Genomic DNA, 23,245 nt, shown 5'->3' on the forward strand with positions numbered 1-23,245 from the left:
GACTGGATCCAAATCATTTCGACGGGGATCCACTTCTTTTATTTAGATTCCGACGGATGGTTTATTTCAAAAGGCTATGTTTAATCACGGTAACAAACAAATGGTCACTGCATTTAATCAAAGAGCTATAATTGTACATTATAGGTTTTTGATTTAATGAGACATCACACGGAAAACCGATAAAAATAATTTTTATAATTACTTGATTTGAAAAAAATTACATGATTCATTTGTTGGGGCTTCAGTTGAAACAAATGCAGAAATTCGTCTTTGCAACCCGACTGTACAAAAAAGAAAAAAAAAATGGACGGGCAACCACGAATGATAAAGAAAACTGGAGTGGCGCTGTTTATCAAATCGGTCTTTTAAAAAACGTTTCAAAATGAAATTTTGTTTACATCAGAAGAGAACATATAACTTTATAAAATGTAGTTGCTTATTAAAGTACAACGTAAGTGAAATGAAATATCCGTGGCCAACCCGCGTGACGTTTTGGTACTATACATGCGGGAAATTCGATCTCAGCGTTCACATAACGCGGCAAAGTATTATTTAAATACCGAGGCTGTTTAGCAGAGAATATGTGTCGTGTAACTCACTCTGACGCATTGTATTTTATAGAATTCCGTCAAAGAATGAGGAAACATCACAGTATCTGCCATGTATACGGTATCGAAGTCACGTGCGTTGGCTTTTAGACTAGTTACGCACACGATGTCAATGCCTCGGCAATTTTATCCTAGCTAGTATTATCTCGGAAAAACATCAAAATTTAAACAAAGTAACGATCACACATAACACTGAATAACTGTCCTCATTGTATGGTAACGCGCGGTGACTGGTAACTCAGTTTTAATGCATGACAATGCTTATTTCTTTACTCTATCACGTTTTACAAAATATGTAATATTGGGAATGCAGTGGGTGGGGTAGCGCCGATGTCAGGATTTTCGTTTTGGACCGATTGAGTTATCAAAATTTCCGAAGCCCTGGTGCAAAATATACATTATATATATGCCCTGGTGTCAAATGATGTGTGTGATATGTGGAACGACTATTTTAAGTTTTAATCAAATATTTTCGTGAAAGACTCTTATCATAATCATTACACGGCAGTCTGAAAGACAGCTAAATCCCCCGCCACTGCTATGGATAGTGAAAGGGTAAAACCTTTGATTTTAGCTGTGACCTTGACCTTGAACTGACATGGCTGACTCATGAATTCTGCACAACGTCTTGATGAGGTGATCATTTGACCAAAGTTTCATGAAAATCCTTCAAGGGGTTTAGGAGATACAGAGCTGAAACCTTTGACCTTCAGTTGTGACCTTGACCTTGAGTTGACATGGCTGACTCATGAGTTGTTGATGAGGTGATCATTTGACCCAAGTTTGATGAAAATCCTTCAAGGGTTAAGGAGATACAGAGTGGACACCAAATGGAAGGCTCAAACCCTCAACCCTTAGTTGTGACCTTGACCTTGAGCTGGCATGGTTGACTCATAATTTCTGCACATCGTTCTGATGAGGTAATCATTTGACCCAAGTTTTATAAAATTCCTTCAAGGGGTTTAAGAGATATAGAGCGGACACAAAATGGAAGGCTCAAACCTTTGACCTTCAGTTGTGACCTTGACCTTGAGCTGACATGGCTGACTCATAAGGTCTGCACATCGCCTTGATGAGGTGATCGTTTGACCCAAGTTTGATGAAAATCCTTCAAGGTGTTTAGGAGATATAGAGCGGACACAAAATGGAAGGTTCAAACCTTTGACCCTAAGTTGTGACCTTGACCTTGAGCCGGCATGACTGACTCATGGGTTCTGCACATCGTCTTGATGAGGTGATCATTTGACCCAAGTTTTATAAAATTCCTTCAAGGGGTTTAAGAGATATAGAGCGGACACAAAATGGAAGGCTCAAACCTTTGACCTTGAGTTGTGACCTTGACCTAGAGCTGGCATGGCTGACTCATAATTTGTGCACATCGTTCTGATGAGGTAATCATTTGACCCAAGTTTTATAAAATTCCTTCAAGGGGTTTAGGAGATATAGAGCAGACACAAAATGGAAGGCTCAAACTTTTGACCTTCAGTTGTGACCTTGACCTAGAGCAGACATGGCTGACTCATAAGGTCTACACATCGCCTTGATGAGGTGATCGTTTGACCCAAGTTTGATGAAAATCCTTCAAGGGGTTTAGGAGATATAGAGCAGACACAAAATGGAAGGTTCAAACCTTTGACCCTAAGTTGTGACCTTGACCTTGAGCCGGCATGACTGACTCATGGGTTCTGCACATCGTCTTGATGAGGTAATCATTTGACCCAAGTTTGATAAAATTCCTTCAAGGGGTTTAAGAGATATAGAGCTGACACAAAATGGAAGGCTCAAACCTTTGACCTTGAGTTGTGACCTTGACCTTGAGCCAGCATGGCTGACTCATGGGTTCTGCACATCCTCTTGATGAGGTGATCATTTGACCCAAGTTTTATAAAATTCCTTCAAGGGGTTTAGGAGATATAGAGCGGACACAAAATGGCAGGCTCAAACCTTTGACCTCGAGTTGTGACCTTGACCTTGAACCGACAAGGCTGACTCATGGGTTCTGCACATCGTCTTGATGAGGTGATCATTTGACCCAAGTTTCATGAAAATCCTTCGAGGGGTTTAGGAGATATGGACCGGACACGATTTTGTTACAGACGGAAGGACGGACAGAAAGACGGACGGAAGGACGGACAGACGGACGGAAGCAGACCATTCCTATAATCCCTCCGCCACGGCGGGGGATTAATAATTATTATTAGATATATGATAATTGAGCCATGCCATGAGAAAACCAACATAGTGGGTTTGCGACCAGCATGGATCCAGACCAGCCTACGCATCCGCGCAGTCTGGTCAGGATCCATGCTGTTCGCTTTTAAAGCCTACTGAAATTGGAGAAACTGTTAGCGAACAGCATGGATCCTGACCAGACTGTGCGGATGCTGGTCGCAAACCCACTATGTTGGTTTTCTCATGGCACGGCTCATATAATTTTTCTCTTTTAACAAGACTGAAGTAGAAAAATTTGTTGTTAAAGAACTGTTTAACACAATGATACATGTAACAGTGATGCCACATATGATGATATGCATCTGATATGAAAACTGCTCATCAATATGGAAAAATACTGAAGTCTCATAATTAAGTTTGAAAAATAGCTTCTTTATATTTCTGTTACTTGACTGATTAAAACTGTATAAAGAAATTTTGTATATATTTCTTGAAAAAGTATACATACGGATTCAAAACAAATTATGCTAAACATGAGTGATGCTGCCTTTGCGACCAGTGTAGATCATGTTTAGCCTGCAGATCCATGCAGTCTGAGCATGATCTACCCTATTTGCCATTCAGTCAGTTTTTTGTTTTTTTGGTAAGCACCCCTTTTTATAGAAATTTAGCAGGGTAAGGGTTAATGGTGGAGGAAACCCGTAAGTATCCCTCAATTCAAATTTAAAAGCATGGGCAGGAACCAACTACCTTCCATATGACAAGTGGATGGTTTTCTTAAAAAGATTGGGGACAGGTAATAAAATTTAAACAATATATCCATGTTAGCTTACCATTTTTTTTTAATCTATTAGCAGCTTATCCAGTAGCATAGTCAGTTTTAATACTGCTTGATCCTTTTTATGGCAAGGTGGGTCTTGCCTGCTAACAAACAAAAGACAAGAATCCCAAATGGGCCTAAATCACTCACCCAAAAAGGACATTGATCCGGACCAGGTTTGGAAAACATCCAGGAGCATTTTCATTAAAATTTATGTAAAGGTGTTTGGCAGTGAGTCAAAAAATATGTACCAGTAATCGTTTGAACAAACTCGAGAGGTCCATACAAGGATTGCTACAGACCAAGTTTGGTGAAGACCCATGATTAGATTAATGAAAAGAAGTATTTTAAAACTTTTTCTATTTTTAGCTCTTGTGGCCATTAAATGGGGTTAAGCTAATCCATTTTTTAAACAAATTTACAGAGAACCTACATGGATGCTACAAATAAAGTTTGGTGACAACCCATCAAATGGTTCATGAGAAGACATCATTTCAAGGTTTAACTATTTTTAGCTCTTGTGACCTCTAAATGGGGTCAAACAAAACAATCTTAACAAGAAAAGATCCTAAAGTATGAAATGGACTAAGTTCTGGTGAGCATCTATCAAGTGGTTCAATGAGAATAAGGCATTTAATGCTGTATTTTTTGTTTTGTTTTTAGCTCTGGCAACCATTTTAAGAAACTTGACATTGGTCCATGCCAGAATACTTCAGATCAAGTTTGGTTTAAAATTCTGACCTGTAGTTTCAGAGGAGACATTCAATAAAATGTTGATGCAGGATGACAGAAATATGATAAAGGACCATCCATCTATACTAACTGCTCACCTAAAACGAAATTCAGGTAAGCTAAAAATGCATACCTTCTAAGGGCGGAAATGTCACTATTATAAGCACTGAAAAGCAGGTTAACAACTTCTGTAGCTCGAGATTCAATCTTCTTCTGACATGGATCAACCTTCTTTTGAGTAAATTTCAGGTTGTCATAGTGATGGAAATTGAATTTTTTGACCAATTCCTGCAAATCAATGTTAAGAGCACTCATTAATGTATCTGAAAAATGGAACCAACCAATCAATCTGTCAGTTAAAGAAAAAGCTGTTTTATCAGGCCATTATTTTTTCTAAATATGCAGAATTAAGCTATTTCGTTCTTTTTTATTAAGGAAATGAATTTTCTTCATGTGTTTTCATTAAAAACTGCAAATTCCAAAATATTGTCTTCTTTTGACCTGTTCAAAGATAAATGATATACTGGTATGATGAGAATATTTCCCTGGTTACATATTGTCTCCTTATTTCCACAATGCTGTACGTAAGTCCATTTTTGATAAAATTGAGATTTTAGTGTCATTAAGTATGTCTCTATGACCTCTGTATGATGGTGAATTTCAATTTTATTTGTGGCCTTGTAGAACTAAATTAAATGGGTAACAAGGCTGTAAGTACCATAAAGTCATTGACACTCAAATCTTTATACGCTGTTTCCCAAAACTATCAAAATGTAAGTTACGACATTGTGGAAATAAGGTGACAATATGTCGATATGTTTATCTGACTGCAAAGTAATTGTTTAGATGCTAACAAGGCTCAGCTAAATGCATTCATGCATAAGTGTTGTCCGCTATGATATTTAAAACACAAGCATCATCCAACACCCTAAGAAGTCAAAAGTCTTATCTGGAATGAAAATAACTTACGTGCAGAAAATCTTGTTTTTAAACTCAAATAAAACAACCAAGTTGAACAAATACCTGGGCAAATTGCACTCCTCTGCAACTGTTTCCCCATTTATCTAAGGCCGGGCTCCAAAGAAAGAATCCCATCTTGTTGGGTACTACAAGCATTATCCCTCCTGAGACACCAGATTTTCCTGGAAGTCCTACCTATATATACACACAAAATGTCATATAAATATTGATGCATACCATACATACTGGAATACAAGAAGTCTGTGACAGCTATGCAGGCATTAACAAATAGCAAACAGCCATCTCAAGATATAGTGAAAATACAATTTATTACATACAGTTGAGCTTCATCCTCTCGAACTTGGTCAATTGAAACACCACCCTTTACTCAAACTCATTATCAGGTCCCGGTCAAATCCCAACGTAATCTATGTAGTTCGATGGCTCAAACTACCAATAGTTCGAAGAAATTTTGTCTGTCCCATTGAGTTCAAGGTAACAAAGTTTGACATACTACCTCCAGTGATTTTAGATACAGTTGTATAACCTAGTTCCACTTAACCTACATGTAGTTTGTAGGTGTGGTATTTATAACAGAGAATCCAAGTGAGAGCAAAGTTTACATGAATCACAATCATAAACCTTAAAACCAAACTTTACTAGAAGAAGCTTGTGAAATGAGTTTATTTTGACACAAATAGAAACAAATCTTTGTCTATTACTTTAACAACAACTACTTTGAGCAATAAATAACAATTTTAGTGATTTATTAAAACTGTAAATATAAGCTGGATGAAACTCCGCAATATATAACACTTTTAATAGTATATATAAGTAGCGTGAAATACATTTGGCCATGATGTTTAAATGCATGGGTATCTCTAGTCTTTACATACTGGAACATACCCAATGTTATTCATACTGCCATAAAATCTTCAAAGCCATATTTCAGTTCTAATATGACATACACACATCAGTGAAAAGCTGTAAAATACCAGATGGGAAAAAATTTACCTTGAAAGCAAATTCTCCAGAATAATCATACATGCCACATGTAAGCATCAGTGACAAGGTGTCTCGCATTGAAGATGACGAGAAAACTTTATCTCCTGTGATAGGACATATACCCCCGTTAGCTAGAGTGGCCGCCATCACTGCACCAGACTCACAAGTTATTTCAAGAGAACATAACTGTAAGACAAGATAACAAATGGTTTACTGTAAGACAGACAAGATAAAAAGTGGTTTACTGTAAGACAACAAGTGGTTACTGTAAGACAAGATAACAAGTGGTTAACTGTAAGACAAGATAACAAATGGTTAACTGTAAGACAAGACAAGATAACAAGTGGTTTAATGTAAGACAAGATAACAAGTGGTTTAATGTAAGACAAGATAACAAGTGGTTAACTGTAAGACAAGATAACAAGTGGTTTACTGTAAGACAAGACAGTAAGTTAGCTTATCAAACTGTATTCTAAGAATGGACTGTATTTTTTTTTCTTGAAGGTGAAGAAAGATTGACACTTATTTAAATTACTCTCAGGTATACTTCCTGCAAGTCCCTGGCCTGTGATCATCAATGTTTAACGTCTATTATCTTGACTTTAAAATGTTAAAGTTTCATTTCTATTTCTATGTTATTGCAACCTTAACAGATTCAGCTTAAACAAAGTTATGACAACTTCAATATTTGTTGTTTTAGACTTTTAATATTGATAAATACAAGTCCAGTTCTGGTTGCTTATGGAAAGGTGTTGCTGCAACAGCATTAGAGTTCCAAACCATGTCCTTTAAGTAGGAGGAATTCTTTTTTTGTACACTAATTTTATGCACTATATATAATTTTCATGGTATGGTGACATCTTAACTCAAAGAGAAAAAGATATTCATAAATACAGCAAATACACAACTTCAAAGAAGCTTTAGTACAGCAGACTCCATGTTGAGAATCAGTGAAATAATCTTACCTGGAAATAGAAGTCCATCACTTCCATGAGGTTTGTACCTTCAGGAAAACACTGAAATATACATTGTACAAGCATGAAATCACTACCATAAAGAGTAGTTAGTATTGCTTTTTTGGGTTTTCTGTCTTATATTCAACACAGTTTCAATTAGAACAACATAGTGTTCATATTAAATCAATTTAGTTTTCCCAAATTCATTTAAGCTCAAATGTGATGAAAGCTATAAGTTTACTTAAACCACTCTAGAGGCGGCTTCCTGGAATACTGGTGTCACATGAGGTGTGATCATGACCCCAGTGGTGCTCAAACCTACAATCCAGGGGCTGAGTGGCAAAGTCTTTATCCACTAGACCACTGCTCTTATTTATAAATTCTATACCAGTATTAATTTATTCACTCAATTAACTGACAAGATCCATTCAGCCTTGAGCTTAACGGCTGACTTGTGCATTTTTGTGGTCCTCATGTGTTAACAATATATTTTCTATGCATCTCCTTCTGAAATTCAGAGGTAGGTCTTGTACTATTATGAATACATTTTGATTGTCTTTTTTTTTTTTTTTTTTTGGTTAATTCATGGTGAATTTTTAAAAAAGTATCAAAGTTTACCTTCTTCTCTCTCATATAATAACCAAGAGCAAAATTTCTATCTGCTGTCTCTCTTTCTGACAGGAATCTGAAATAAACAAACATTAAGTAATTAAGTTACAAAATGAAAGGAATCTATATATGAAGACAGAATTTAAATATATGAAAAGACATGTAAAGAATTTACGTGATATGAAATACATAAAGTGTGGAGCAGAATGTGAACTTAGTCAGTGTAAATTACACAAAATATATCTAAGAACTATAAAAGAATTTAGGAGTTTTGAAATTATTAATGAACTTAAGCAAATATCTAAAGCCACTTTTTTCTTGGAAAAATTAAGTTCTTTCCAAACTAGAAGGTGCTTTTGTAGAAAAGTGCATGTCTCCCCCAATGCATAGTCATATAGGAAAGAAGTCAATAGGGGACAGGAGTGAAAGTCAAAGAGACTCTGATGGTTGGCTGCTATAGAGGTCATCTACTTGGCATGTCCAGTCATCCCACTAGGTTTCAACATCCTGGACCTAGTGGTTCTCAAGTTCTGAATGGAAACAGTTTTCCATGTTCAGGCCCTTGTGACCTTGACCTTTGATCAAGTGACCCCAAAATCAATAGGGGTCATCTATTCTGCATGTCCAATCCTCCTATTAAGTTTCAACATTCTGGGTCAAGTGGTTCTGAAGTAATTGATAGGAAGGAGTTTTTTATGTTCAGCTCCCTGTGACCTTGACCTTTGATGGAGTGACTCCAAAAACAATAGGGGCCATTTACTCTGTAAGTCCTATCACCCTATGAAGTTCCAACATTCTGGGTCAAGTGGTTCTCAAGTTACTGACCGGAAACAGTTCTCCATGTTCAGGCCCCTGTGACCTCGACCTTTAACAGAGTGACCCAAAAATCGACTGGGGTCATCTACTCTGTCTGACCAATCATCTATGAAGTTTAAACATTCTGGGTCAAGTGGTTCTCAAGTTACTGACCGGAACTGTTTTCCATGTTTAGGCCCCTGTGACCTTGACCTTTAACAGAGTGACCCCAAAATCAAAAGGGGTCATCTACTCTGCATGCCTTATTATTCTTTGAAGTTTCAACATTCTGGATCAAGTGGTTCTCAAGTTATTGATCGGAAATGGTTTTCAATGTTCATGCCCCTGTGACCTTGACCTTTATTAGAGTGACCCCAAAATCAATAGGGGTCATCTACTCTGCATGCCCAATTATCTATGAAGTTTCAACATTCTGGGTCAAGTGGTTCTCAAGTTATTGGTCGGAATTGGTTTTCAATGTTCAGGCCCCTGTGACCTTGACCTTTGATGGTGTGACCCCAAAAACAATAGGGGTCATCTACTCCATAAGCCCTGCCAAACTATGCAGTTTGAAGGTTCTAGGTCAAATGGTTCTCCAGTTATTGATCGGAAATGAAGTGTTACGTTCGGACAGAGGGACAGACGGATGGAGGGACAGGGCAAAAACAATATGTCTCCCCCAGGGGGAGACATAATTATCATTAAGATGAATGGCCTTTTCTTAGAACGTATCTACATCAGGTGTCTGTATACAGTACAGTAAACAGAACATTATAATTCTACATTAGATTTCACACAGAGAATCTTACCTGTCTTTTCATATAAGAATTATTTAACAAAATGAATAAAATAATAAAACATGACATTTTGCAGAAAATTTTGTCATCAAGAGTTAAATAAGTAAAATGCATTCAATGCAGAAAGGCATAAATAAAAGATTTTTTTCTTACATGTTACCTTTTTAATTGAAATAAAAATTTATTCTTTCTTTACCTAATAAAGAAAAAGTTAATTCAGCCAATGTCTTCTATACTCAAAACAAATGTTATTACACAATTGTAATATCTAAATAATGTAATGGGTTGTAATAAAGTACTTTCTTAAATTTCTACAATTTTTCTGTCTCAAATACAGGCTGTATTTAACTCCCATGATAAGATACAGAAAAATACTCTATCAGAAACGAATACAACATTTCAGATCAAGTGACTGTTATGTAACCCTATTTTACATAAGTACATATATATATTGCATTTTGGTATTCAACTTTATGTTTTCCGTCATTTGATGATGCATTACCTCTGTAATGTCAGGTCCTTTGTTTATATTTGAAAAGTGAATAATCCTAATGAAAGAGTTAGCTGAAATACTGACATTAATTTGGAGTTGTGTCCTTTTCAAATATATTTATAGATGGAATATAGATGGAGCACTGCATTTAAAGGTCCAATACTAAGGAAAGTGAACATTTTAATTTCTTTTAAAAAGCACAGAAACTATTTCATTTTATTGGAAAATGAAAGTTGTTATGTAGAAATTCGAAATAAATCGCAGTTTATGTACAATTATTTTTCTATGAAGTATCAAGAAAGTTAAAAAGACCTGGGGGGGTCATTCTGTCGATTCATTGAAATTTCAACATAATACACATACATTTCTTTGAGTTCCAAAGACCTTCTGTAAATTTTGACCTGCCAATCTTCATTATTTAGTGTCTTGCAGAAGTCTATGCACTGGCTATGAAAAAAACTGCCAACTCACTTTCCCTTAGTAATGGACCTTTAAAGGAAATTCAGTCAACAAAAAGATAGCTGTCTACCTATTTTTTTTTGTGAGACCATTTTCAAAATACTGCTCCTCCAGTTAATTTTTACTATAAAAGTAGCGTATGGGAAAACCACAGTTTTCACAATCATTTAATGTAGATTTTAATGACTTTTCACAATTGTAGATTTTTCTACTTGTAATTACATGGCCATAAAATACTAGTTTGGTGCTAAATTTTTCACAATGCACCAAAGCCAACTAAATTGGGAATCCTTACATTAGTTTTAATTCTATATTATCATTTTGGATTAGTTTGCATCAAATCCTATCTCCAAAATTAATGATAAGGAATGCCATAGCACTGACACTTCAAAACACTTTATTCACTGGATATAATACTAGATTCCCAGCAACTTTTAAACTACTAAAATAACCACTGCCAGGTATTATTCTAGGTTTTCTGAAAGATATGCCATCACTTCTTGTTTAATATCACATGTGCAGAATCACCTTGACCATATTTATACTTGAGAAACTTACACTGAGTTGTTAAAAGACAGATATTCTCCTCCTGTCAACCTCTTTAATACCTGAGTTACCTGAAAAAAAGAACAGTAACTGTATTCAGGAATGTGCTTTACATTTTAAAAGTGTTATTCCCCCTTGAACAAGTCTAAAGATAAATGTGCTTCCTCGAACTTCAATGGCTAAAGCATTGAGGCTCACAGGAGCAATTCATTTGGTTCAAACTGTTTCATAATACTTTCTTGATAAAATTACCCCGGCTAGATTAAATATAATCGCCCAAACAAGACACAGGTCCCAGTGCACTGATCTATTCAGAGCTGCTACTGACTGTCAAAATTGTTTGCACATTAAAGGTTCCAGTGAAATGGTTTACACAAAAATGTCAAACATTTTGAGAATCTTACACTCTAGAATTATTAATGTTTATTTTCCAACATTCTTGAGCTGGTATTGACACACTGTTATTGGAAGGTTACCAACAGTCTCTGATCAGTGTTTTTAAATTGAACTACTGTTGAAAAGATTTGGGCATTTTTATTGAAATCTAGGAAAATCATTCCATTCAAAACATTGTGACCACAAGCCATTGGTGTTATATTGTATTTTATGCCTTTTCTTCTATGTTGCCATGGGAAACAAAATGGCTGCCATTTTGCTCCAATATCGAGACATTCATAACTTTCTTTTTATATAGCCAATATCAACTAGAGCTATCACTGAAGGCGATGAATGTAGCCCCTGCGTGTACTGACACAGTACATTGCAATTTGACACACACAAGATTACATAATTATGTGGACAGTATGTATATAGAATAGTAACAAAAAAAAACGAAGTCCCAAATTTCTGCAGAACTTTTTTCCTGAAAGAACATAACATGCACAATGCACAAGTAAGGTTAGTACTAATCACTTGTGTGAAGTTTCATAAAATTTTGTGCAATGGTTCAGGACATCAGGTGAGCACAAAATTGCATATGCAGGCTCAGTCTATGTATATAGCATAGTAACAAAAAACAAAGTCCCATAATTAACTCTACAGGATATTTATCTAAAACTGGCTGTTTTTAACAATGAATTGTTACTGCATGACATTTAATTACATATGTAGTTATATATGCAAACTTAATTTAATAAATATGAGCTGTGCCATGAGAAAACCAACATAGTGGGTTTGCGACCAGCATGGATCCAGACCAGCCTGCGCGTCCGCGCAGTCTGGTCAGGATCCATGCTGTTCGCTTTTAAAGCTTATTGGAACTGGAGGGACTGTTAGCGAACAGCATGGATCCTGACCAGACTGCGCGGATGCGCAGGCTGGTCTGGATCCATGTTGGTCGCAAACCCACTATGTTGGTTTTCCCATGGCACGGCTCATATATCTTTAGTAAAGTTAAGTACATTTAATGAGAATTTTATACATTTGAAGTAAATATCTAAAGACAAAATAATTTAGTGAGAGATGGCCATTGTATATCTTTATGAAGACCTTGCAAACAAGATTAACATTAAAATAACATTGCTTTCCCTTTAGAAACATGTGAAATTAAATTTCCTACATAAGTTTGGGTTTGTAAACAACTTAACTGCTGGCGGCAAGTGACTTTGCCTTTGTGATGCGTGCAGGCTGATCATGGTCTGCACTGTTCGCTATTCAGTCAGTAAATTTTCAGTGAACACCCCTTTAAATAATAAGTGATGCTGCCTAAATTGAATGATGGACCAGTCCATTTTAGAAATTTAGCAGGGTAAGGGTTAAAGGATTGCTAAAATCTCTGGATATCTCAAGTCAACTTGTTTAAAGTTTTTTCCAGCTTCTTGAAGCTTTCTCATGTTCCATTTCAAGTTCAATTTAGCAAGTATAACATACATATTCACATCTATAAAGCTTACATAGTCAAATCTGTCGGCCAAATTGTATGTCTGCTTCAACAAAGAACACATAACAATTGCGCCTGCATTGACCATTGGGTTGTGTGGCTTATCTGAAAATTTGACAAACTCAAGATACAGCATTTCCTCCACTAACCTGGTATATCAATAAAGACAAAATTTTCAAACGCAAAATGGAGACATGCGAAAAGAAATAGTATCAATACATAACTGATTATAATCTATCTTTTCTGTAAATTTTCTTTGTTAGTGCCTTTTTAAATACTTGGTAAACCAATTTTTCTAAATAGCTCATGATATTATGAACCAATCTTGATAAGATATTTTCCACAAGAAGTTCAAGCATTTTCAGCATTAAATTGTAACTACACCTGTTGTTTCAAGAAATTACATACTGAAATTTCTTCTGAACATGGTAACATTAAATAACCAAAAGATCCTGCATGGAAAACCCCAAAAACATCCTATACTCAGCATATATTAAACAGTTAAATAACAAATTTCAGTGTCGCTATTTTTTCGATAACTGTCTCTAGTTGTAAAACTAAACCCTTGTGAAAGTATTGTTGTTAAAAAATGACTATACAGTGAACAGTTTGTTTCTAGCATGAACTTCTCAAATCATAAATCATATTAATCATCAACAGTCAATCAAAATAAAAGAAAGAGTTATGGGACCTACGTCATTCAGTTGGTATTACCATGGCAGAGAAGTGTGTGAAACTTTATTTAGTTGTGATGAGTAGTTACTAAGATACAGACTTACTGACAATCGTGAACAGAATTTTCAGTTTTTGTTGAAGAAAGGGGCATAATTTTATCAAAATAAAAGTGAAACAGAATACTATGGAGTCATTCTGACTCATTCAGGTGATATTATCAAGAAGAAGACTTGTATGAATGCTCATTCAGTTATTTGAATATCCTTCAAAGGGGTAAAAATACAAAACAGGAACTACTGCCTATATAACCACTGATCTCACCTTGACCTTGAACTAAAATGAATTGATTACTTTTTTTGCACACAGTCTCATTACAGTAACATTTAAGTATGGTTACAAAGATACAAAGCTGACACAATTTTGTGAAAGACAGATGGGATAGACAAACATACAACCAGACCAGAAACAATGTCCCTCCTAGACTTTTGGGAGACATCATAATCCTATACCAATTCAGACATCTGTTGAAACACAGGAAACCAATATTATTTTTGTCACCATGGAAACAACTACTCACCTCTGTAATCCAAATCAATAGTGTTGAAGGCCACTCCACTAGGTTCATGACCTACGTACTCGTGAGTGACCTTGGGTGAAAGGTCATCTAACACCATAGCATAAGTCAAAGGTTTAGATACAGACTGCATACAAAACGGCACGTTAGTATCACCTATTGAGTATCTGAAAACACATCAAGTTTTGTGTAAATATAACCCAAGTTATCCTCAATAAAGTATGAAAACTACCTACTTCCTCGAAAGTTGCCATAAATGACCAATACTGCGTTAATTATAACCCAGCAAAACAAACATTTGAAAGATGGTGAAATTATCCTAAAATATATCATTGTATTATACAAAACAATGCTAAACTAGAGATGCTTTTGAGAAAAGCGCATGTCTCCCACAACTGCCTAAATATCTAAATAGTAAGTCAGTCTTTATATTCTGTTTACTTAGAGCACCTGTGCATGTACTTTTTTGGCACCAAAAGGACCCCTATACTACTTTTAAAAGCAGTATAGATGCTGGTTTGGGGGCAAAAATGCGCAAGAAAATCTAAGCGTTTTTCTGGTAATTCAAGGGTCATAATTCTGAAGTGCCTGGACCAATTTGGCTAGTTATCGAATTTGGCCGAGCACTTATTGGCAAACACATTTTGTTCAAATTTGGTAAAGATCGGATGAGAAATGTTCAACCAAGCTTTGTGACGGACACACACACACACACGCACACACAGAGACTGGAGTAAATCAATATGTCTCCCACACCGCTGTGTGGTGGGAGACATAATAATCTAAGGCTATTAGTAACAGTATTTTTAACTTTGAAATTAACTGAAATATATAGGTATGCATTTCTTTTTTGTTTCAGTATATTACCAGCATAATAAATAGGGTAAAACTACCTTTGCCCATCCACGCTGCAAACAGCTACCCCCCATAGATTAGGACTGTATCTGGCAAGCTGTGGTATGTATGTTGCTACCTACAAAGATAAAGATGAATATCAAAGTCCTAATAGAAATTTAACACAGCATCGATAAGACATGCCATTTCATTATAACAAATAAGTAAGTAAATATCTTATTATTGTGACATGTGTATAACATAATATATATATATATAACATATAATTATATAACAATATTTCAGACATATCAAAAGGCACCCGGCCTAGTGGGCCTATAAGTCACCAACGAATGAAATTCGTATAATACACGTGTGAATTAATAGCTTACAATAATGTCTTTACTAGTGGAAGAAGTCAAGAGTTCAATATCTTTAAAAGATTTGTGTTTAATGTGAGCCTTTTTGAGGCTAGTTAATACAAATTTCATAAAACTGATTTGTTTTTCAATGCACCTTAATTCAGAGATATAGAACAATCTTACTATATAAAGCAGACCATTTGAATCATACTGAGGATGTACACATGGAATTTTTTTTTCTGATGCATGTTTTGAAGAAAAAACAACACTTCTTAAAAAGTGTTTTCATAAATCAACACTGCCCTCTCTCTACAATAAAATTGTAACATCCATAAAGTGATTCATGAGGAGAAGATGTCTCACAATATTTCTTTTTCAACCCTATGGAACCATTATTAAAATGTCATGCAGTTTCAGATAAAAAAAAAAATGTTGTAAGTCAGAAGCTTGCTCACTCCTCTATGCAAAAATGTTCATCATTATACAGCTTTGAGAATATAACAGTTCTTTTCTGCATTATACTGCATAATTATTATTATTCAACTTTACAATGTTACACACTGTATTAGCTCAATTGCACACATCATATGAAACAAGTAGAGCTAATACAAAGCATAACTGAGCCAATATGAGAAAAGGGCCAATATGAGAAAAGCAGCGCCAATACGAGAAAACAGGGCTAATACGGAATTCAAGCATTCTGATTAGTTCAAAACAGAGGGACAATACAGAGAAGTCACTTCTGTTAGATTTTTAAATGTTGCCATTTAGTTTTACATAAAAATTATACATTACAATAGCTTTCACATTTTTGACAAATTTTAAAAATATTATCTAACATGTTCATGTAAAAACCAAATAAGACTGAGCAGACGTACGAAGTCGATGTACGTTTTTGTAGATAATACTGTAACGATACTTCCGGCTTATTCGTTATTGTGTACAAACAAATTTTTTTCAGAAGTTCTGACAATTTTCAAGAAAATATATATTGAGAAAATATGCAAAACTAATTAACTGAAAGGATGAGACTTATTTCAAACAGGTATTTAGATAGTGTGGATTATTTGTGCAATAATAATAGTGATTCAAATGATGGGAAGTGGGTGAATAATAATTGTTGCGAACTCGAATGTCAGTTGTAAACTGCAAACAATTTCAGATAAGAATAAAACAAGGCATGGCACACATAATATGTGTACAATTTTGTGTCTTGTTGCCTGCAGCCTACAATGAAATGACATTTAAAGCAGTTTCTATCACAGCTCAAAGGATAAGATACTCACCAGAGAAAAAAATACGGTAAGTTCCAGTTATTGCTGATTATGTTGAGGCATATATCTCTCAAAATTATTCACACATACCTACTTACAACCCATTCTGTTTTACTGGCTAAAATGATAATGCTTAAAACACAATTTCTGATCTTCAACATGTATACCTGCCTTAAGGTAACTCAAAATAGTCCTCAAAGATATGAAGGAGTACAGTAATTAAGAAGAAGTTTTTATGGTGTTATCACCAATATTTAAAAGTTGAATTATGAAATTATCATTAATCAAGCGATTTCATATTGGCCTAGTTATTTGTCCCTGGGCAGTCGTATTGGCCCTCAGCCTATGGCTTTGGGCCAATACGACAACCCTTGGACATATAACAAGGCCAATATGAAATCGCTTGATTAATAACATTCAGGGTTGCCACTTAGTTGAGAAAATGAAATTCCCTGATCTTTTCCCCAACTAAACCATACTTTTCACTGACCAATACCACCATATTTTTTCGGCCTCCTCCTCCCCTACAGCCATCCAATCCACACTTTTAAGGGTTGCAAAGCCTTTCAGTCTTCAAATTCCAAAGTTAACATAAAAACGATTACACCAAAATGTGTCTGAAAATACTTATAAATACTGCTTGAAGACTGCCATAGCCACTGAACATTTTAAACATCAACCCAGAATTTCATTTTTCCCTGGCTTTTCCCTGAATTTTCTAAAATCTCATTTTTCACTGACCATTATCAAGATTTCCCTGACAATTCACTGACCTTGAAAAAAATCAGTTTTCCCTGACTTTTCAAGCTGACATTATATTACAGTTTCATGCTGAAATGCTCAAAAGCATTGGAACACTTGTTAAATATACCTTCATGTTCATAAGAAGTTTAACCCTTAGCCTGCTGCAGGCGAATTTAACAGCCTTTGCAAACAGCTTGGAACCAGATCAGACGCCGATTAAATCGGCATCTGATCAGGTTCCAAGCTGTTTGCTACTCTGACAATATTTCTTCCAATTTTGGAGCAAATTGAATGAACTTTACAATTTAAGCAGAGGACATTTCCAGCAGACGACAATTTATCTAGCATGCTAAAGTTTAAAATGAACATTAAAGGACCATGTAAAGTATCAGGTAAGTTATAATATAAAGGAATCCTACGTTTCCACTGATGTTGTCCCTGCACTGCCAATACAATTCATCTATATCGTAACAGAACTGGCCAAAGTCTGGAATAATAAACTCATTCCTGAATGCACTGGAAATCAACACAATGTTTTGGGCTATACATCTGAAAAATACAACATAAAAGAAAATTTATTTTGTTTTCATTAATACAGAAGAGCACAATACCATGTTTTATCTCATTCTAATAGACAGCATTCTGTAATTTCTGACATTGTTCTGGGATCCCAGTGGAATAATATACAAAAAACTTAATTGATGTAAAACTCATTAAGACATTTTTTCTCCTCTTCAACAAAAAACAGGGCAACTTGCTATGGTGGTTTTGTGTTACATTTAAATGACAATTTTTAACAGAAAGGTAAACAAAATTTATTGATATATCATTCTGTAAATCAGGACTCGTTCATATAATTACAGTCAAACCTTTCTCAAGCAACTTGTCAAGGGAGCGACATGCTTAAGACAGGTTGAGAAAAACTTTAGAAGAGAAGGGAGAGAGTTGAGAAGAGCTTAAGAAAAGTTGAATTTAGAATGAAAAGTCACTTTAGGAAGTTGGTTTACTGATTGCATAAGGCAGCGAGTGACTGCTTAATACAAATGGCTTCTATCACAGGTTTTACTGTATATAATGAAATTATATAAAACTTATAAGGCAAGTGAAGGATATTCAACTATTTCTACATTTTTCCAACAACAAAAAAACATTGTAATAAAAATTTTCCAAAAACAAAAAAATAAATGACTTCTCCAAGGTTGTCAGGACCAATCCAATCTATACATGTAAGTATTATGACTATAATATCATACTGTTTGAAAGTCTCACGATCTACGGTTGGACCAAACCGAGAAGGTTCTGTATCGTCCCACCTTCCTGAAGACTGGTACCGAGATAATCCTTGTAAACATTCTGCAAGTCTTGGATCAGTTTCCCGCAATCCTGTCGATGTCAGAGCCTTTTAAAATAAATAAATACTTAAATGTGAATCCTGTTTACAAAATTATTATTAGGGGAACCATACTAGTAAGTTCATGAGTACATTTAACTACTAGTGTATATCCAGCTGCCAGTGTCTCCAACTAATAGTCACTAGCAGAGTCACAATCAGAAATCCACCAGGCCAGTGAATCCATGTAATATAGACAGGTTTGACTAAAAATTGGAAAATAATTGTTTCCTCACATGTGGTAATCAGAATCTAACCTAGTTACGGCATTCAATTTGCAGTAAATAATGTCATCACTGATATACCGAGATGAAAACTTTTATTTTGTTTTGTTTTGTTTTGACATAATAATCTGACCCATTCACACATTTTGCACCAATAAAAGGTATTTTGATCTCTATTATTTTACAAAACAAGGAGCTGCATTCAATAAACGCTTGATGCCCCCGGTGGCATCCTTGTTGATACAAAGCAACCTTTTAGTAAGTCAAAAACGAGGTCATGGTCAAACTGAGGTCAGGTGATGTTTGAAGATGAGGAATGGCCACAGGTTACATCTGTATTAGTATCAATTCATTCTTGTAAGCGGTATTGATGCTATACGAAAAGGTCCCATTTGGTTAACCAAGAGATGGCCCATATAAAGCAACCTAAGTCCAAATTTAAATGAGGTCAAGGTCAAACTGAGGTTAGGTGATGTCTGAAGATGAGGAATGGTCACAGGTTACATCTGCATTAGTATCAAGTCATTCTAGTAAGGGGTATTGATGCTAGACGAAACGGTCCCATTTGGTAAACCTCGTACGGACGGACAAAAGGACGAACGGACAGGACAATCACTATATGCCTCCCGCATCAGTAGATGCCAGAGGCATAAAAAAAAGTTTACATTATTGTCGATAAAAGATGTCTTCATTTTTTCTCAAAACTCCCAATGTATCGGTAACCTGCATGTAAAAAATATTTAAAACTGACAAACATTTTTGTCCTTTTAATTAATTCAATTCTGATCTCATTAGACATTATTTGAAATAAGATAAAAGCTCAAATATAAAAGAGGTTTAATTAAACAATAATAATAATAATAAAAATAATAACGACTTTATTTTACGTGGATTACATATCTGGTGTTTAACAAATTTTCAATATGGTCCACATTACCAAACAAGATTAATTACAAAATTTACAAATCAGATAACAATAATGATTGATAAATATACAGCTATACAGCTGAGAAACAAACCTTTAAAGAAAATTTAATAATGAACAAGTAGCATAAAACACAACAAGATAATAAAAAGAAACAGCAAAGACATGCATATATATACATATATTACAAACATTAGAAAATTTTGCTTAAACCATGAAATTACATATTAAAATCGGTGGTCCCAGAGTACTTCCACTGAAGGTATGAGTTCTTGAATTTTTAAAGTGTATCTGAGTTTCGAATATATGCTGGAATAGCATTTCAGATTACAGGTCCAGAGTATGACAGGGATTTGCGAAAGAATTCTATGCATGGTTTGGGGACAGCCAGATTAGCATTATCTTTGGATCTAAATTCTAGCTCACATGAATTTTGCAGGGACTGAAATTTAGAGTTTAGATACTGGGGGCAAATGTTATGTAGGGTTCTGTAGACCAGAACAGCCTTTTTATAATGAATTCGTTCAGGAACAAGTTTTGTCACATGTGCAGTGGAAAACTTAATGCATAATGCATGGTAACAAGGTGTGAAATATTAAGTGTGTTCACAAGTTTTATTTCAGGCTTAAGAGTGCAGTATTACTGTACTTAAAGGTGGTAAATCATGTTTAAGCAACATTTTGTCATATTTTTCACTTTTCAAATCTTCTGTTAAAAATGTATTTAAGGAACAAAAAACATAGTGTTAGACCCCTATTAGAAACTTATGTTTCATTGATTCTTATATATTTTGGTAATTTGTAACCCCACTTTTATATAAAAGTATCTAATTTAACAAGAGCACCGCCTTGCGGGTGCTGACGCTCATCTGATTTTTTTTTGTGTAATAGAAATATTGTCCTACCCATGATTTTCTAAGTCTAAAAAGGGGCATCATTCTTGCAAAAAGCAGGATAGAGTTATGTTTCTTGATGTTCAGTGTCCACTTATGATGGTGAAAAACTGTTGCAAGTTTTAAAGCAATAGCTTTGATAGTTTATGAGAAAAGTTGACTTAAACATAATACTCAACCAAGAAAATGATTTTCTAAGTCCAAAAGGGGCAATAATTATTGCAAAAAGCAGGATGGAGTTATGTTGCTTGCTGTACAGGGTCAGCTTATGATGGTGAACAAGTGTTGCAAGTTTCAAAGCAATAGCTTTGATAGTTTAAGAGAAAAAGTTGACCTAAACATAAAACTTAACCAAGAAATCTGATATTTTCTAAGTCCAAAGGGGCCATAAATCTTGCAAAAAGCAGGATGGAGTTATGTTTCTTGCTGTACAGGGTCAACTTATGATGGTGAACAAGTGTTGCAAGTTTTAAAGCAATAGCTTTGACAGTTTAGGAGAAAAGCTGACCTAAACATAAAACTTAACCAAGAAAACTGATTTTCGAAGTCCAAAAAGGGCAATAATTCTTGCAAAAAGCAAGATGGAGTTATGTTTCTTGATGTACAGGGTCTGCTTATGATGGTGAACAAGTATTCCAAGTTTCAAAGCAATAGCTTTGATAGTTTAGGAGAAAAGTTGACCTAAACATAAAACTTAACCAAGAAATCTGATATTTTCTAAGTACAAAAGGGGCCATAAATCTTGCAAAAATCAAGATGGAGTTATGTTTCTTGCTATACAGGGTCAGCTTATGATGGTGAACAAGTATTCCAAGTTTCAAAGCAATAGCTTTGATAGTTTAGGAGAAAAGCTGACCTAAACATAAAACTTAACCAGGCAACGCCGACGCCGACGCCGACAACCGCTCAAGTGATGACAATAACTCATCATTTTTTTACAAAAAATCAGATGAGCTAAAAATGCTGTCTATTTCATTCTACTTCAATGTAATATCTATGCTCAGTACATCTAGAAACGCAACGATTTTTCCCTCGACTTTTACATACTTTCCTTGTACATGTATATTGTAGTTTGTGCAGTAGTATTGTAAAATAGTGTAGAAACCTGACAATCATCCAAAACCAAAACCCCCCAAAAAATCAAGTAAGTGCAGTTGTCTTGTCAATTATCAGGTTAAAAAAATATTGACTGTAGACCAAGTGTTGCGTTTCTAGATGTACTCAGTATAGTTTTACATTTGAATTTGATAGATATCATCGGGATGTTTCCAAAAATCAAAAAAGTCAAGTGTTAAAAAACTTCATGCTGCTTCTGAATGTATTTATTTCCACTCTGTCTCTGTTGTGAAACCAAGATATGCAAAGGGAGGTAATAATACTTTTCAAACTTGCATTTTCTAATGAATTCCTGCAAAAATGTGTAGTTAACACATAAAGGCCAGTTACATCTTATATTTATATCACTTCTAAGCCATCCAGCTGGCTTACAGAAGGTCGGTGGTTCTACCCAGGTCATCAACTGTGATGAAATAATGCACAGAGGGGCACCTGACTCCACAATCAAAGCTGGAAAGTCGCCATATGACTTTAATTGTGTGGCTGTGACATTTAACCCAACAAAACAAACAAATATTACTTCAAAGGCAAGAATGTCTATCAAGTTTTCACTTAGGTTAAAACAATTCTAGCTTGGTTCCACAACCTGGATAGGAAATTCAAATTTTAAAATTACCTCCAGTGAAAATCTAACTTGTATTAAATGCTTAGTGAACACAAACAAGTGAAAATGATCAGATGTTCCAATTTCAAAAAAAAAATCTTTCTTGAAAGAGGTCTGATTAACCACCTTTAAGGCTTACGTCTATAAAGATTTATCTGTAAGATGTGCAATGAAATATTGTAAAGTAATATAATAATAATGTATTGTAAAACTGCACAACTATGAGGTCTTCAGGTATATTACATTTCATGCATGCCCTACATTTTACAATCTCAACCATATTGTAGTTTATTATGTATTGGTGTTTGATAACAATATATTTTTATACAAACATTTTGGCAAGTTCAGTCATTCAAAACACTGCAAAGTTCAGTCGGGTGTTTTCAATGAAGCTATTTAAAGAGGCATGGCTCCAGGTTGACTGACATCAAAATTTTAATTCTTTTTTAAAGCACCTTAATGTTTACACACTACAGAGCAACACTGATAATTTAGAAGAGAATACTCCATTACTCAAAACATTTACAAATCTTATAGCAAGAAAACTTAATCCACTTCATTTGTACAAAAACACACTGAAATCAGGATTTAAGGGCAGCAGTGGTCTAATGGTCTGCGGTTCAACCAAGAGGTTGTGGCTTCTCATATGATACCAGTACTGGTTTTTCTAGGAAACAGATTCAAAGAGTGAATTAAATATGCTCCAAGCTCTGATCAAATTCCAGCTAAAATAAATTAGTATAAGTTAAGGCATTTGCATCATATTAATATGATCAATTAAATGCACTGTAACTGAACAG

At 35.0% G+C, this 23,245-nt stretch overlaps 1 protein-coding gene across 2 annotated transcripts in view; it reads right to left on the bottom strand.

Moving 5' to 3' along the window:
• LOC123540426 (glutaminase liver isoform, mitochondrial-like) overlaps window positions 1-23,245 on the bottom strand; it is a 46,086-nt gene that overhangs the window by 14,801 nt on the left and 8,040 nt on the right. For both annotated transcript variants that reach the window (XM_045325438.2, XM_045325440.2), the window contains 11 exons: window positions 18,548-18,693; window positions 17,714-17,843; window positions 14,974-15,053; window positions 14,084-14,247; window positions 12,845-12,936; window positions 10,965-11,023; window positions 7,872-7,938; window positions 7,263-7,313; window positions 6,307-6,483; window positions 5,356-5,487; window positions 4,466-4,620 (listed from right to left, as the gene is read on the bottom strand). In XM_045325438.2, the coding sequence (XP_045181373.2) occupies window positions 4,466-4,620; window positions 5,356-5,487; window positions 6,307-6,483; window positions 7,263-7,313; window positions 7,872-7,938; window positions 10,965-11,023; window positions 12,845-12,936; window positions 14,084-14,247; window positions 14,974-15,053; window positions 17,714-17,843; window positions 18,548-18,693 (1,253 nt within the window). The remainder of the gene's footprint in view (window positions 1-4,465; window positions 4,621-5,355; window positions 5,488-6,306; window positions 6,484-7,262; window positions 7,314-7,871; window positions 7,939-10,964; window positions 11,024-12,844; window positions 12,937-14,083; window positions 14,248-14,973; window positions 15,054-17,713; window positions 17,844-18,547; window positions 18,694-23,245) is intronic.

The sequence above is a fragment of the Mercenaria mercenaria genome, chromosome 16, assembly GCF_021730395.1.
Source record: "Mercenaria mercenaria strain notata chromosome 16, MADL_Memer_1, whole genome shotgun sequence".
In the NCBI taxonomy this organism is placed as follows: Eukaryota; Metazoa; Mollusca; class Bivalvia; order Venerida; family Veneridae; genus Mercenaria; species Mercenaria mercenaria.